Source organism: Aptenodytes patagonicus, chromosome 1 (genome assembly GCF_965638725.1).
Source record: "Aptenodytes patagonicus chromosome 1, bAptPat1.pri.cur, whole genome shotgun sequence".
Taxonomy (NCBI): Eukaryota; Metazoa; Chordata; class Aves; order Sphenisciformes; family Spheniscidae; genus Aptenodytes; species Aptenodytes patagonicus.
This window is the reverse complement of record NC_134949.1, coordinates 56,997,292-57,012,786: the sequence shown is the minus strand read 5'-3', so window position 1 is coordinate 57,012,786 and position 15,495 is coordinate 56,997,292. Positions and strand designations below refer to the sequence as shown.

At 46.3% G+C, this 15,495-nt stretch overlaps 1 protein-coding gene across 10 annotated transcripts in view; it reads left to right on the top strand.

The window, feature by feature from the left end:
- The first annotated feature begins 235 nt into the window (after window positions 1-235).
- The window catches only part of ZC3H7B (zinc finger CCCH-type containing 7B), a 51,130-nt gene continuing 35,870 nt past the window's right edge, over window positions 236-15,495 (top strand). For 8 of the 10 annotated variants that reach the window (XM_076337155.1, XM_076337091.1, XM_076337117.1 and 5 more), the window contains exons 1-6: window positions 237-661; window positions 7,136-7,196; window positions 9,114-9,147; window positions 9,528-9,725; window positions 10,616-10,774; window positions 14,720-14,800. In XM_076337155.1, coding sequence (XP_076193270.1) covers window positions 7,144-7,196; window positions 9,114-9,147; window positions 9,528-9,725; window positions 10,616-10,774; window positions 14,720-14,800 — 525 coding nt within the window. In that variant the 5' untranslated portion in view covers window positions 237-661; window positions 7,136-7,143. Of the gene's footprint in view, window positions 662-1,347; window positions 1,399-7,135; window positions 7,197-9,113; window positions 9,148-9,527; window positions 9,726-10,615; window positions 10,775-14,719; window positions 14,801-15,495 lie in introns of those variants that run through there. The other 2 variants (XM_076337075.1, XM_076337083.1) reach the window with 2 other exon arrangements.

Below are 15,495 nucleotides of genomic sequence, written 5' to 3'. Positions count from 1 at the left end.
TCTGTCTGGAATAGATAATTGCTCTGGCATAAGCAATGGCTCTGGCCCCCTTCCAGCAAACGTATATGGGTGGGCAAAAGGGTCACTGCTTCACGTATGTGATAATCCCATGGGGGGGTCTCGTAATTCAGTTCATTGCTGCGCTTCGCATGCATGCGATCACTCTGCAGAGGCAGCTTTCCTTTCTTTTGGGGTGTATGTCATGTATCAGCAAAGACAACCAGGAAGAAGGAAAATGTTGCATTAAAATAAGAACGGAACCTCGACTGCTTAAGCGCTTTACGTTTTTTTTTTTTTTTAAGCCTAGTTCACCTTAAAGAATCTCAAAACCAACCACAAGGGAAAGATCTGTGAATTTTTGTAATGGAAAGCGGTAGCCTCTAGGGCCCAGAAGATATGCAGGGAGGCATTTTCTCTTGCTGGTGCAGCTGAGAGCGAGCGAGCGAGCGAGACCTGGAAATGAAAGTAAAGAGATCAGGAGGCACATGGAGGGAGCTGCAGGGGCAGCCGATCCAGAAGCAGAATGCTGCCTTCTATAATTAAATAGCACTTACTATTATTATTACTTCTAGTAATAATACATTAATAATATCTCTAGTAATACAATACCATTTATCAAGGAAAGTTTATACATAGTGTGGGGGGAAAAACCCAAGGAGAGGTGAGTCCTTTATTATTATTTTGGGGGGATTATTTTTGTCTTAAACCAATTCTGTATGTATGTGTGTTTGTGTATGTAGAAAGGGGTGGACTTGAGAAAAAAGAAAATCTGGATGTTGCTTCATTAGAGAGTAAAGGTTTCAGATAGTAACTGCATGGATTAAACGTTGTGTAATTGCAAATTAAAAAAAAAAAAGTGGTGAAAAATAATATGGGCGAGATTTTGAAGCTAACCCCCTCTTCCGCCAAAAATGTGGGGTTTGCAAAAAAATAATTGTCAGAGATCCTAATCCCACCCCCTGGAAAAAATGTGGTAGTAGTCTAAAAGTAGATAGCTAGGAGAAAAGCCCCTGGGTTTATATGAAAAACTTAGTATTAATTGCGTTTGTGCCTGTTTGTGGTTTGTAGGTTTGAGAGCTGTGTTCAGATCCGTATTTAGGCTGCAGTTTCCCCCTCTTGTTTGGTATAAACCCCATGAAGCAGCAGAGAAGCCCTTGTGGAATAGCTTTTCAGATGCACCTTCTGTAGGGGCTTGTAAAGTTTATCAAATAAGAAGGTTGTGGGATTTTTTTTATTCTCTTTCTTCTTTTTTTTTCCAAATTCTTTAATGCTTTAGACAGTTTCCGGGTGGCAGGGGAGGTTATCTTTTTTTTTTTTTTTTTTTTAAAAGTCGCCTCCCAGACTCCTGGAGATGTGTGATTTTTATTTAAGCGGATGGGGGGTAGGGAAGAAGGAAGAGTATGTTTTGATTTGTTTTCCTTTTCCCGGGGAAGCCTGGATATCTCCTGCCGCGGGAAACCCCTCCCAGCAGGACCGGGGTGGGGGGGATGCCGGGGTGCCGGCGCCCGGCCGAGCCGCGGGGGTGCGGGAGGCGCCGCCAGCCCCTCTCCGCCCTGGCCGGCCGAGATGGCGCTTTTGTCCGCGGCGGCCGCTAGGCAAGGCCGGGGATCGGCGGCCTAGTGCTGGGGTGGGGGGAGGAGGCGAGCGGGGGATCCCGCTCCACCCGTGTGGGAACCGGCCCCGGGATTTAATTTTTAAAGCGAGGCAGGGGAGGGCGACCTGGCTGGGCACGAAACCAAGAGCAAGTGGCCGAGGGATGGGCAGTGTCACCCCACTGCCCCCTCCTCACACCCCGGGCCACACTGCAGTGCCCCTTGGGCAGGGCCCGGAGGGCTGGGGCAGGAGGAAGGGTGGCCCACAATACATGGGGGTGTTACGTGTGGCGTGGCCTGCAGTAAACAGTGTTATGCATGGGGTGTGAGACTGGAGGGAGCGGAAAATGGGGTGATGGGGCCCTGGGTGGCCTCTTGAGGCTTTGGCCGCTATCTCCATCCTCTTCCCAGGGAAACATCTGGTTGATGGTTTTATTTTCAACTGGGGGTGAGGGGTTCATTGCTGCCTCACCCCGCATTTGCTGGAGATATTGCTGGGTGAAGCTGGTGGCACGCCGATGCCAGCTGCCCCGATGGTGCTGTGGGGCAGGAGCGGGACTAGTGGGGTGCCAGGGTGTGGGAGAGCAGCCATGGAGGTACCTTGGGGTGGCAGGCACATGGAGGGACACAGTCGTCAGACCCAGTGGGCACAGCAAGGTGCTGGGGACCCCGAGAGCTGTCGGCTGTGAGAAGTGTTCAAACCCAGGGAGAAGGGCATGGCAGAGAGCAGCCACAGGAGCGAGTTGGGAGCCCGTGTTTGTGGTGGGCTGTGCGGCTTGTCCTCTGCTTGACGTGAGTCCAGTTACCTGTTCTGCTGCACCACTGAGGTGGCCAAACTGCAGCCAGTGAAAGACTCCATGTTGCAGAGTAGTGCATCCTGGAGCCTTTTGCCTGGAGGAGAGTGCACACAGCTTGTGGCTGAGCTCCTGTCTCAGCTCTACAACCTGCCACTTGCATCTCAGTGCACTTTATTTCTGGCTGAAATGTTATAGTCAAAGCCTGGAAGTCAGTCAAGTGTGAACTCATTGCCATCCCAGAAATATAGTATGAAAAACTTTGCCCAAATTCAGCTCTGGCAGGGTTGGGAATAACATCCAGTCCTTGATAAGGTAAATTCAAGTCTTTCCGTTCATCTTGTAGTGTCTCGTAGAGTGAATCTACCCAGTTTGTGATTGAGTCACCCTGTTTACTGGCTCGTGCTTCCTTCTGAAGGCAAGAAAACCATTTTGCCTATCTGCAGTATTTTATTTCTGTCTGGCAAATAGTTTGAACTCATTGACAAACTATGAATAAAGTCTTCTCTAGATGCTGGACCAGAGAGGATAAACATCTCTGGACTGAAAGGATAAGAGCTTTGTAGTGGGGTTATAAATACTCTGGATTCGAATTCTGCGGGTGATTTGAGCAGACAAGTCTGGACAGACAGATTTGGTGGGGGAAAAAAAAAGGATGCTTAGGCACTCTGCTTCATGAAATGTTTTCTGCTGTGTTTCTAAAAATATTTAAAAGACTGAGAAAACAAAAGCTAAACAGGCTCCGTGCTTAAAATTAATTATGCATCAGCTGTGGTATGGTGTGCAACAGAACTGAAGTGTTGCACGTATGGGTGGCTCGCTGTGTCTTGGGTTTGCTGGCGTAATGGGTGTGCAGCTTGGTCCGAGGGTCGAATGAGACATGGTGAAGAGGCTGGGATGACAAGAGGAGACAGAAGTGACCTGAGTTTGCTGGGGAGGTGGCAGGGGAGGAGGTGTGAGGAGCAAAAGGAGGAGTCCAAATGGTAGCCTCCAGCAGTGATGGGGCAGGCAGGACGGGGGAGAGGTCTGCCACATGTGGAGGAGGGTGCTGGTGTGGAGTCAGATTGAAAGGGAAAGGTGGTTGTTCCTGAGAGATGTGAAAGAAGTTGTTAGGGCAGCAGCCTGTGGTGTGCATTTTGAGGGTGTTGCTATGAGGAGATGAGTCTTATGTGCAAAGTCATGACATAAGCGTGAAGGCATGACGGAGCTTTAGCAGAGGAAGCTGGTCACCCACTTGCAAGGCGAGAGGAATGTGGGGCAGTATCAGGGAACAACAGTCTAGAGGGGAGATCAGGACTGCAGTTTATGTCTAAAGAAGGCAATGGAGGGTCTTGGGTTGGAGAATGTTCACTGTGGAAGATGAGGGTAGTACTGCAGAGATTAAACAGCATGCAGGGCACAGAGGGGGTTTTTTAATGAGGATTTTGTAGCAAGGGTCAAAACTGTAGCTGGGTATTGTGGGACTTACAGAGATGCAGTAGGTTGGTCAGCCATGCACATGAAGCAAGGATGGAGATATGCATGTTAGATGTGGTGGCAATGGTGGTGAGGAGAGAAGAAACAGAAGGGGAGCTCAAGGATGCAAGAGGAGTTGGATAACTCTAGGAAGGAGGAATTCTGGAGCCTTTCCCTGTAGTCCTTTGGCTCCACTCCAGCTTTTGGTCAGTAATGTTTGAATGCCCTCCTCTGTGGGCAGGCAACAGTAACCAGTTCTCATTGTAACACATGCCCACATCTTGCTGTGTAGGATGTTTTAGCAGTGGGGTCAGGGTAGCTATGAGAACAGGTAACTGATCTCTTCTTTGCTCCTTGCAGTAGTCTTTTAAGAGCTGAGCTCAAAAGCAGAGGTTGAAGTAGGCTGTGCGTTTCAGAAGCTTTTCAAGGTGATGATCTGTTTTGTGGATATACACAATTGTGAAGGTGTGCCACAGCATTTTTGGAGTGCAGCCATTGACTTTGTGATGACCAGCCAGTGTTCAGCTGCTCTCCCCATAGTTGCCAACAATCTCCCTTTTCATCAGATCCGTGGGCTGCCACTTCACTTCCCTGACTTCTGTTCTCTCCAGTGTGGCTCATGTCAGGGAGCAGCAAGAGCAGGGCTGCTCCTCCAGGGAGGGCAACCTAGGAGCCAAAGGTGATGACAGCCACGAGCAGTGTCCTCATTAACTAGGGTACAGTGCCACCATATCTGAACAGGGCAGGCAGAACAAGATGCTGATAGCAGGGGTCCATCAACAGTCCCAGGGAAGATGAGGTGGTTAATTGGGTCCAGGGTGTACCCAGCAAGTCCAGCAGCAGAAGATGGTGCCAGAGACAGGACTGGAGACAAGCTGCCTACAGTGTAGGTCCAAGGTTTGTCCAGGAGATACAACTGAGGACAGGTGCACCTACAGTGTGGCTCAGATGAGGCAGTATGCCTGGACCTGAACTTAAATGGAGCTCCTGGACCGTGGGCAGAGGGTGCGTGGGTGGGGGTCTGAGGTGAGGCTGTTTGGGGCATTGAAAGCCTGTTAGTGCACTCAGGGTCCAGACAGCTAGAAATTCCTCCTTCCTCCCTGTCCTTTCTCCCATCAGCCTTTGTGAGGGTCCCCTTGACCTTTTAACTCCTCTTCTCCCCCACCAATTTATCTCTTGTAATTTCCTGTGGTGGCTCTTTCCTCACCCTTGTCTCTGATGGCCCTCACACTTCTCCCCTACAGTGCTCTGGGGTTGTTCTGTCCTCTTTTGTGGCTTTCGCTGCTGTCTGTGTGGAAATGGTTCCTACTGCTCCTCTTCACCTTGACTGTTCTCTCTTACTTCTTCTGTCTTTGCAGAATTTCATGCAAGGAGAAATGTAAAATAAACGGACTCTATCTCTTTTTCTACTCCTCAAGCCTGTCTGCCTGTAGCATTAGTGATCATATTAACCTCACAGTCTCCTTGTTAAATTTCCTTCTTTCTTCCTGATTGCTCGTTATCCAGGTTATTTATAAATCATTCCAGGTCTTCTGTTGGTGTTGTACTGAAGTCTACCTGCTCTTCTCCATCACTTCTGTTAAAAGCCTTTATAGAGATGCTGATCATCACTCACCTTGTCTGTTGGCTTTCCCTTTCTTGCTGCGCTGCCCATCCTGTTCCAAATGCAGCTGCTTAAAATCTTCTACCTGCTGCTCGGACCAGATTGCTCTCAGATTTAATGTCTGATGACTTACAAACTGTACAGTGTCACTTTCAAGCTCTTGCTTCCTTCTGCTACCGCTTCTTTCTGGTCTTTCTCTCGCTCCTGCCCTTCCCCCTTCCCCCAATTCTCCTTCTTGGTAAAGGGCAGGTATTGATTCTTCTACATTTTGCATGGCACAGAGCACAATCAATAAGGGCTTGCTCAGTTGTCAGGATTGATTTTCATGTACCTTAAAGGTCCCTTCACCCTGTGCCAGGCTGAACGTGCCACAGATACTGTAAGATACCTTAGAATGGTAGGGATGGTCTTAATGTAAAACGAAGCTGGGCGGTAATGCTTTCCAAGCTGTTGTAGTGTAAAGTTAGAGAAATTACTTTTTTTTTTCTTGTAATCTCTTCAGAGGTGATCCCAGGCTGGGAGGGCGCAGTGTCTTCAGCTCCATCTCATCTCGGTGTTTCTGTGCTTGCTGCCTTTGTCCCCAAGTTACCATTCCTCAAATGCTGAGCATTGTTTGTGATCACAGCTGGTTGATGGCAAGGCTGGGAAATTTGCTGTCACCAGAAACTCTATTTTGCCACAAAGTGCCATCCCTTCTCCCCTTCTTTATTCTTTTCTTGTGTGGCAGACCTGTGTACCTTGGGGAGAGGTCAGAAAGGAGCCATTCCAAGATTTGCTCCCAAAACACAGGGAATGAAGCTCATGTATCTAATGGTGTGATTCAAACCCATTTTAGTTGAGAAAAGGGACATCACTCCAAAATGGCTCCATCATACTCCTTACTTGTCTGCACTCGCAGAGACCCAGACTGGATTTGGTCAAACCTAGACAAGTTACTGTGCCCATTTGTGTCCCTGACTAGGCGGGGATAACTCTCTCTTGAGTCTTCCTCAGGCGCTGACCACCTCAATTTAAAACACTGCAGGATGGGGCCTTGTCCCCTCTTCGAAGGAGTGTTCCCAAGTCTCTGCTACTCTTGCCTGCTGATTTTCAGCATGAAATTCCCATTGCTTAGATTCATCACTGTTCTTTTATGTGGACCACGGCAAGCAACTCCATCTCCTTCCTTTGCGTGTCTCTCTGTGATATGCCTCCAGACACCTTACGTAGATCACTTGTTTCGTATGCCATGAGGTAAACCCAGATAAACAGTGTTCAGAATTGCTTATCGTGGGAGGGTCCCAGCACAAATTCCTGAAATGACTCCCAGTGCAGGGGAAATGTTGATTATTTTTTTTTCCTTTCTTGATTGTTTTTTTTTTTTCCTTTCTTAGAAGGCAGTCACGATCACAGTTGGTTCCCATTGCTTTAATTACCGGCAGTCTAAGTAGAGAGCTCAAATTGAAGTAATTCTTCTTTGCCCATGTATCTTGCCAGTGGCATGTGAGAGAAAGCAGATACTTGGTACTGAGCTGTTTGCCGTCCTGTGTCTGCTGTGTGGATAAATCATGGACTTCGGCGTTCAGGGGATCTGGTCTGGAACATTTTGTTAGTAGTAAATTCAGGCACACACAAAATACTGTGCTGCTTAATTGCCAGCAAGACCTATAATGACTCATTTTGTGTTGTTTTTTTTTTTTCTTCCTCTGCAGCGACTATAATGGAGAGACAGAAGAGAAAACAAGAAATAGAGAAAGGACTTCAGTTCATTCAGTAAGTGGACAACCTCATTGTTTCCTGTGGCTTTGGAGGCGGTTGTCTTCGTATCAAGGATTGCAGGAACTGAGTTCCTCCTATTCAGCACTTTGGGGCTGCTGCATGGGAAAGAGATATTGGTCCTGAGGATTTTCACTGTGGTTCTTCAGGGTGCTTTTTGTCCTGCCTTCTCTCTAAACTTGAAATTGTGTAATTTTAATTTCCTTGGGTTTTGTCCTCCACTGCAGTTCTAGGATGATCTTTATAGTCAGCATAATGCAAATAGTACTTGGACCTTCTACTTTTATCTTCAGTGTGAAGATCTCAAAGTGCTCTCTCAACAAGGTTATCCCACCTTTCTTAGGAAGGGAGATAGTGTTTCTGTTTTGTAGGTGGGCAAAGCAGGGTAAATGACTTGCCAGGTGCCCCATATAGTGCCTATAGCAGAAATAGATGACCTGGGCTCTTTTACAGTTGCCAGCCTGGTAGATGCCTCAGGTCACTCTTCTGTGAATATCATGTGGACTTCTAGAGCTTGAGGTGGTTGCTTGTGTGGTAGCTACAAGTCCAAGTGCTTCCTTATAAAGTACAGTAGTTTTTTTTCCCTCCAGTGTTTGAGTTAGCAAAGGCCTCAGGCTCAGTTCCAGGTTTCATGGTCAGTAAGGAAGCAGCAAGACTGTAATCAGATTGTTTTGGGTTTTTTTTAAGGTCTGCTTTGAGTCCTGCAGTTATTATGGCTGAAATCTGTGCATCTACAATAGGAAAAAAAGCCAAATCTTTCATGTTACATATTTATATCCTGTGGCATGGCAATCATATTTTTGCCCCAGACTGAGAGTAAATAGGGCTGATAACCCAGTTTCAGAGAGGCAATTGTGAGGTTTATTTATTAGAAAGAAAATAATTTAGAAATATGGGGTGTTGTTCATGCTTCTGGAGTGTATCTTAAACTCCGAACCAGGGGCAGTGTCATTTGTCAGCTTGTTTTGATGTGAAAGAGGGGTAGTCCGATTTTATAAACAGCATGAATGTTTCTTACAAAGCCAAGGCATTTCCTGTAGTTAATTTTAAGGAGCAGATGATGATTAGATTAGATGAAATCTAAAAAAAGTTTATTCTCTGACCAATAAGATCATGTATATGATGTTGTATTTCAAAGGTGAGGAGGGCCATGAAAGGTGCTAAGGATTTCTCTAGAGCCTGTTGTCTTCTCCTTGAAGAGATAAAGTAAATACATGTGGACCAAACCTGGATGACCTGGGTGGTCTGATTTGAAGAATGGAACCTTTCATCTAAGTCTCAGTGCTGTTGTGGGGTCGGTGTTATCCACACAAGCACTGCCAGTTTTGTGGCACAGCCTGGCAGCCTTGGCCAAGACAGCTGGAGTTAAATGGCCTCCAAAAGCTGCATTTTCTCCTTTCCTTTTGTGGTGTAGGCCTAAAGGCGTGTGGCTAAGTTAATGCAGAGGAAAGTGATTGCATTTATCACTGTATGTCTTTAGTCACACAGAGGATTTGAGGAGGTCTTGGAGTGCCAGTCTGGTGCCTCTCATTAGAGCCAGATGCACTTAAAATACACTTATATTCTCCATGACAATCTCTCATGGGACTTTCTCAAAGATGGTGGTTTTTTTAGGTGGCTGGCTGAAGGCACATTACAGAGGATCATGTATGCGCAGAAAATAGCTGAGAATAAGATTCCTCTAGTTTCAAAACCCTTTGGGATCTGATCATCTCTTGACACCACTGTGGCCATCACTGAGCACAGTGCTCCCTAATCATGTTCTCTTTGCCCCAGCTGCCTTTAAAGTGATAAACTGTTCAGCAACTCACTGAGATCATCAACACAGGACCAGAAAGATGGTTTCTTCATCAGACAAAAGCCTGTGTTTGTATGGATGCCTGTTTCATGAGAATTTTCTCTTCTTTTTTTCAGGTCCACATTACCCCTAAGCCAAGAAGATTATGAGGTAATGACGAATTTGTTTTCTGAAGTTGGGAACTCTTTGATTAGCAAGATTTGTTCTGTTGCACAGCCGTTAGTTTACATACCAAAAGGGAGAGTGTGGGATGGTCTGTCACAATTTGTCTGTAACTTAAAGCTTTAAGGTTCTGACAATGACAACTTTCAAGAAAAGGAGAAGACACTTGAGTGTTCAAGAAGCAAGGAGGTTTGACTGGATTATTCTCCTCTACCAAAAGACTGATATTTTACAGGAGGGTGGGAAGGCAGGAGAATCTTAATGGGCAGGAAGCTTGCTAAAACATATAGAAAGGAACGGGAAATTGGGAAACATCTCCTGTCTCTGAATATCCACTTCAGTCTATTTGCTGTCTCCCTGCTGCCCAGGCCTTTTTGCAGAAGCTGGTGAGAAACTTGTTTGCAGAGGGCAATGATTTGTTCCGAGAGAAGGATTTCAAGCTTTCACTGGTACAGTATGTAGAAGGGCTGAATGTGGCAGATTACGCAGCCTCCGATGAGGTGACCATCCCAAAGGAACTCCTGTGCAAGCTGCATGTCAACCGAGCTGCCTGCTACTTCGCCATGGTGAGCACCTTCCCAAGTCACCCCCAGGGGCCAGGGAGGACATCATGGTTGCAGTACCATGCAATTGGAAAAGATATCAAGAGGGGTTTCAATTGATTTTGTCCGCTCCCTCCTCCAACACTGGAGGAGACGATGACACACAGAAAACTGGTATCTCCCCACTATCGCACTGTGTCTTGCGAGACCAGAGGAAGGATGTGAAGGAGAGGGGGCCAGGCCTAAGGTACTGAGAATGCAGTTCTGGTCCACATTGGTGAGGAGTTAGTACAATCTGGAGATTGGAAAAAGCCAGTGCCTTCCAGTACTGACTGAGTATTTCTCTGCCAACACTGTTTGAGTATTGCTCTGGAGGCTCCTGCCTCCTCAATTGAGGCACTGGAAGACAGTGAGAAGGCTTTGGGTCTTGGCAGAACTTTCAGCACATACATGGAAAAGGATTCTGCAGTACTCAGGCTTTAAAAGGCTGCGTGCTTCCATTTTCCTAAGGAATCTAACAGCTTTCCTTTATGGCACAACCCCAGAGCAGGTCCATCCTGTTCATAATGAGGCTGAGTCCCATGAAAAAAATTAGCAAGCAGTCACATAATTAAAGACTGTCAAATGTCACATGCCCAAGGTATGGGGGTAGACAAGATAAGGTTGCTCAAGCAGCCTTAATTCTGGCATTCACTGACTTTGAAGTGTTTTGAGTTTTGCAAGACTTGACAAAATGTTCTAGTACTGTTGGTTTTGTGTGTTTGTACACTGGTCTGTGTGTGAGTTAATATATGTATTTCCAACTGCCTTTTATGTTCCTATTTTCTGCTGAGAGATAAAACATTTGCATTCACATAGAAGGAGGGGTTAGTCTCCTGTGCCTCAGCTGACTCGAGGTGGTTTCTTGCATGTAGGGGTTGTATGAGAAGGCACTGGAAGACAGCGAGAAGGCTTTAAGTCTTGACAAGGAGAATATCCGAGCGCTCTTCCGGAAAGCCCGCTCCCTAAATGAACTTGGAAGACACAAAGAAGCATATGAGTGCAATAGCCGATGCTTGCTGTCCCTCCCACATGTAAGTTTTTCACATACGACTCATCTTGATTTCTGTGGCTCACCACCTTCCTCCTCCGTAACATGCTTAGTGTGAGGCCAGAGGATAGTGGAAGAGGAAGCTTGGCTGTTCCTGGGAACATGCTTATGCCCAGAAATTCTGGCTCTCTGGCTCGAAGAAGATGTTTGACCTCACGTTTCTTCAGTGCAAGTCACCCACTACAGACAGTGCCAGCCAGAGACACCAGTTAGTGACAGCAAGTTTGGTGGCCTATTTGTGGAGAGCAAAACCCTACCCTAACAAAATGTGAACTAAGGCCATGAGATTGTTTTAATTAGCTGGTTTTATATGTCTTAATGGGAGTAACTAGGAGCATGGGACAAATAGGAACTGGAGCACTGGAAGGAAAACATGTATACTTTTCCTGGTTTAGATAAAAATGTCTCATGTTTTGCTTACTGATTGCTAAGGCAAGCTGATAAAGCTTTTTATTTCTTGTCGGACATGCGAAGGTGTCCTTGATATCACGTCATAGTTATTTTTATGTTCACAGGTGTGTAAATTTTTGCATTCAGAGGGGACTATCTGCATATACTAGGCCCTAGATATTTTCCTGACAATGCTTTTGTTGAGAGTCCTTTTAGGCCAAATATTGAACAGGAAACCAGACTGTGATTAGATAGATTCTAGTGAGCACTGGTTGTCTTTGCTAAATTTGGTTCTGATCCATCACAGTAATACTATTACAAGAAAAATGCATCTCCTTCAGCAGGAGAAGTTAATTTTCCTTTATTAGTAGTATTACAGAAGCAATCTTTGAAAGCCTTGTTAGCAGTTAGTTATTCCTTTTGTATAGCTTGTAAATTCTAGTTTATTTGACTTGGCAGAACAGGGTGACCAAAACACATTAAAGGTATCATGTTAGGGGACTTCCAAAGAACTGCTTTTTAAACAAACCCTTTTATAAACAAAAGCATCTAATGTATGTGTTCGTGTAAAGCCATATCTGGCTATATTTCACATTGCAGTTGAGCCACTTAATTGAATTTATTTTTTAACCATATACTTATGTTTACATATCTCCCATTATTATCATTACAATCATCGTGGTCTACAAACACTTTATCAAACTTCTCTGTGGCAGGAAAGTTCAGCCTTACAAACTCCATATCGAGTGATCTGCATTCCCTATTCTATACAATTCAGTCTTGTAAATTAACATACCCCATTGCCTTGTTACCTGATTAACAGAAATCATAAGCCTTCTCTGCATCAAAGACAAGTCATGCTATCCATCGTCTCACTCTTGTTTCCATTACACCAGCTGCTAAGCCTCTGGAGCACACGGGTACTTCCAGCTTGCATTGCTGTAACAGCTGAGAACTTTGTTGTGGTCAAAGCAGAGCATGTGTTAAAACTTACGGTGATGAAGGTTCTGCCACTCAGTTAACTCACTGTCTAGCAGAGTTAACTTGTGTCTGGGTGCAGATACTCAGTGCTGATAGTTTGCAGAGGTTCACAGCATGGTGACATTGATAATCCTCTGTGGTATGCTTTTTTTGGTATGGCATGGGTTGTTTTAGGATGTTGGAGGAGAGCATATTGCATGCCCTTGTTGAGCATCCCCTCATTTAGGTGGGAGGTAGTAAGCACCTGAGGGTGGCATTTGGCTGAGGGAAGGGAAAGCTAAAGGAAGATCTTGGGGGTGACAAAAAGCAAATAACCCCCTACCCCCAAACCTCAGGTCTGCTGACAAAAAGGACAATAATTAACTACATGTTGTTGGGATGGGAAGTGGAGGCAGTCTAGAGAGAAATACATTCTTGATCTTGTCCTGAAATCTGAGAAGACTTCTCGGAGTTACATTGGCATGTGGATTTGGATAGGGTAAACCTGGTATGAGTATGAGATCAATGAAATGACGTCAGAGGTCTTTCTGGTGAGTTTTCCACAGGGAGCAAGAAAATGGCAGACTTCAGAAGACACCTGAGAGAGTGTTTGGAAAGGCAGAATCACCAGAGGCAAACAGAGCAGTGAAAATGTGATCGATGTTAGAAAGATCTGAGAGGTGGAAGAGAGTGAGGAAGGAGCAGTGACCATGAGATTTGACCAAGAAGAGATCTCTGGAGGGTGCGGGGACAGTTTCAGGAGAAGGTACATCCTGAAGGGGTGTAAGATGGAGAGAGAAGAGGAAATGGACAAGATAGATTTTGTTTTCACTGAGTTCAGAGAAGCGACAAGACCAATGTTGAGGGTGTGGGGAAGCAAGTACAGTCAAAAAGCGGCACTCCAAATTGAAAGGAAAAGTTACTGATACTGCGGGCTGGAAGAACTAGAGGCTAGTGAGGGCTTGAAAGGGAAAGGATGAACTTGCAGGGAGAAGGAGGTTGGAAAGACCGGCATGGCAAGTAGAAGACAGCAAGCTTCAAGGTTGGAGATGAGGGAGGAGATGTTGGGACATTAAGGAGGGATATCACAATAGTTTGGGCAGATATTTTTTTCTTCTTTGAAGAAACTGTTAAAAGTACTCCAGTATTTTTGAAAACAGGGAGAGAGAGGAAAGCAGAAGGAAAGAGTTGCTGGTGATAAATAAGTGAAGAAGGTTGTGGCAGGTTGTTAGTCCAGGCAGAACTGGAGAGGATGGAGCAGGGGAATGGAGCGTGGCCCAGAACTTTGACTAAAGCCCACGATGATGTGTGAGTGGGCCTGGGCAGTGGGCAGGGAGGATGGTTAATGGCATGCAGCAGGGAAAGCAGAAGGATCTGCTTGACTAAGCTGAGGCTGTTTAACCAGAGCCAGAGATGGTGAAAATGCCTTGTAGCTAGTAAGTTGGAAACTGAGACTTGGTTTCAGCTTTAAAAACAAACAAGCAAGCAAAACAGGCTAGTGAATACTGTCTGCATATCAAAACTGATTATTAGCTCTGTGGCTGGCAGAGAGGGAAAGTATACAGGCTGTGCATGCGGGAAGGCATGCAGGCTCCTTTTTCCCAGACATGGGGACCTTGTGGAAGCTGTATCAGCCCCCAGCACAGGGGCTGCTAGCAGCTAGCCTTGGCAGCTCCTTCAGCCATCTTGCCAGCGGGACTCTGTGAACCCTGCTTTTGGAGAGTGGGTGCTTTCTTGGAAGCAGGCATTTGATTCGGATTTTCTGCAGCATCGAAAGAGTGTGGGGGGAGGTCCTGGTGCAACCTCAGTATCTCAGCAGGACTGAATGACAAGAGTACTGTCGTGGTTTAACCTCAGCCGGCAACTGAGCACCACACAGCCACTCGCTCACTCTTCCCCCCGCCCCCATGGGATGGGGGAGAGAATTGGAAGAGTAAAGAAAACTCGTGGGTTGAGATAAGAACAGTTTAGTAGTTGAAATAAAATAAAATACTACTACTACTACTAATGATGATAAAAGAATATACAAAGCAAGCGATGCACAATGCAATTGCTCACCACCTGCCGACCGATGCCCAGCCAGTCCCCAGGTAGTGGCCCCCCCGGCCAGCTTTCCCCCAGTTTATATTCTGAGCATGACGTCACATGGTATGGAATATCCCTTCGGCCGGTTTGGGTCAGCCGTCCTGGCTGTGCCCCCTCCCAGCTTCTTGTGCACCTCCAGCCTTCTCAGTCGGTAGAGCATGGGAAGCTGAAAAGTCCTTGACTGGTGTCAGCACTACTTAGCAACAACTAAAACATCAGTGTGTTATCAACATTATTCTCATACTAAATCCAAAACACAGCACTGTACCAGCTACTAGGAAGAAAATTAACTCTATCCCTGCCGAAACCAGGACAAGCACTTAGGTCTGCATGGACTCCCCTAGGGCTGCTCTGGCAATTGTCCGCCTGCTGCTGTCTACAAGTGAGGCTTCTTGGCACAGCCCAGTGTGGATAACCGCATTCTTGTTTATTTCATTGTGTGTGCCGCAAAGACAAAACTGAAAGTGTCCTGCCAATGTTTTTTTTTCTGCAGGATGAAAGCGTCACACAGCTGGGACAGGAGCTTGCTCAGAAGCTGGGTCTGAGGGTTCGAAAAGCATACAAAAGACCTCAGGTATGACTTTTTTTTTCTTAGAGACTATTCTTTGGCTCTTTCAGATTTACTTTTGCAGAAGTGGTAGGTGTTGCTCTGCGGCTATAGAAACACGTACACTACCCTGTGATCCCTCCAGAGACCGCTGGCTACCTTCTTTGTCCTGACTCTCTGACTCACTTTGCCTTGATCCATTTCTAACCCCATTGCTGCGCTGTATCTACTGCCAGGATGTTTCCTGTGTCCCCAGCTAAGCTGGGCAGAGCTGGGCTGTGCTGCAGGAGAGGCTTCCAATGCACTGCGAGCCTGTGATTTTGGGAGGAGAGGGACATGTGGCCTGATCACAAATGAGGTTTTGCATTGCACTCCTTTCCCTGTTATGGGATGAGAAGGGTGGGATCCTCTGCTGCATCAGAGGCATGTCTGGTTTTGTAGTGCAATGGGTCGTGAGGGGCTCTTGCCCCACATCTAGGCATACACCTTCTTCATGGTGGGGCAAAGGCTTGTGCTTTGGGAAATTGACAAGTACACATCTGGTCAGGTGCTAGGAAAGAAGGCAGCAAAAAGCAAATCGTGGGTCAAATAAATTGACCCCAGTGTCTGAATCCGTAACTGGCTCTACAAGAAAGTGCTGCCGTAACTGGAGTACTGTTGGTACTTAAATGTATACCCTGGGATGGAGCTAGAGGGCGTTAGGCCACTGCTACCACTCTTGG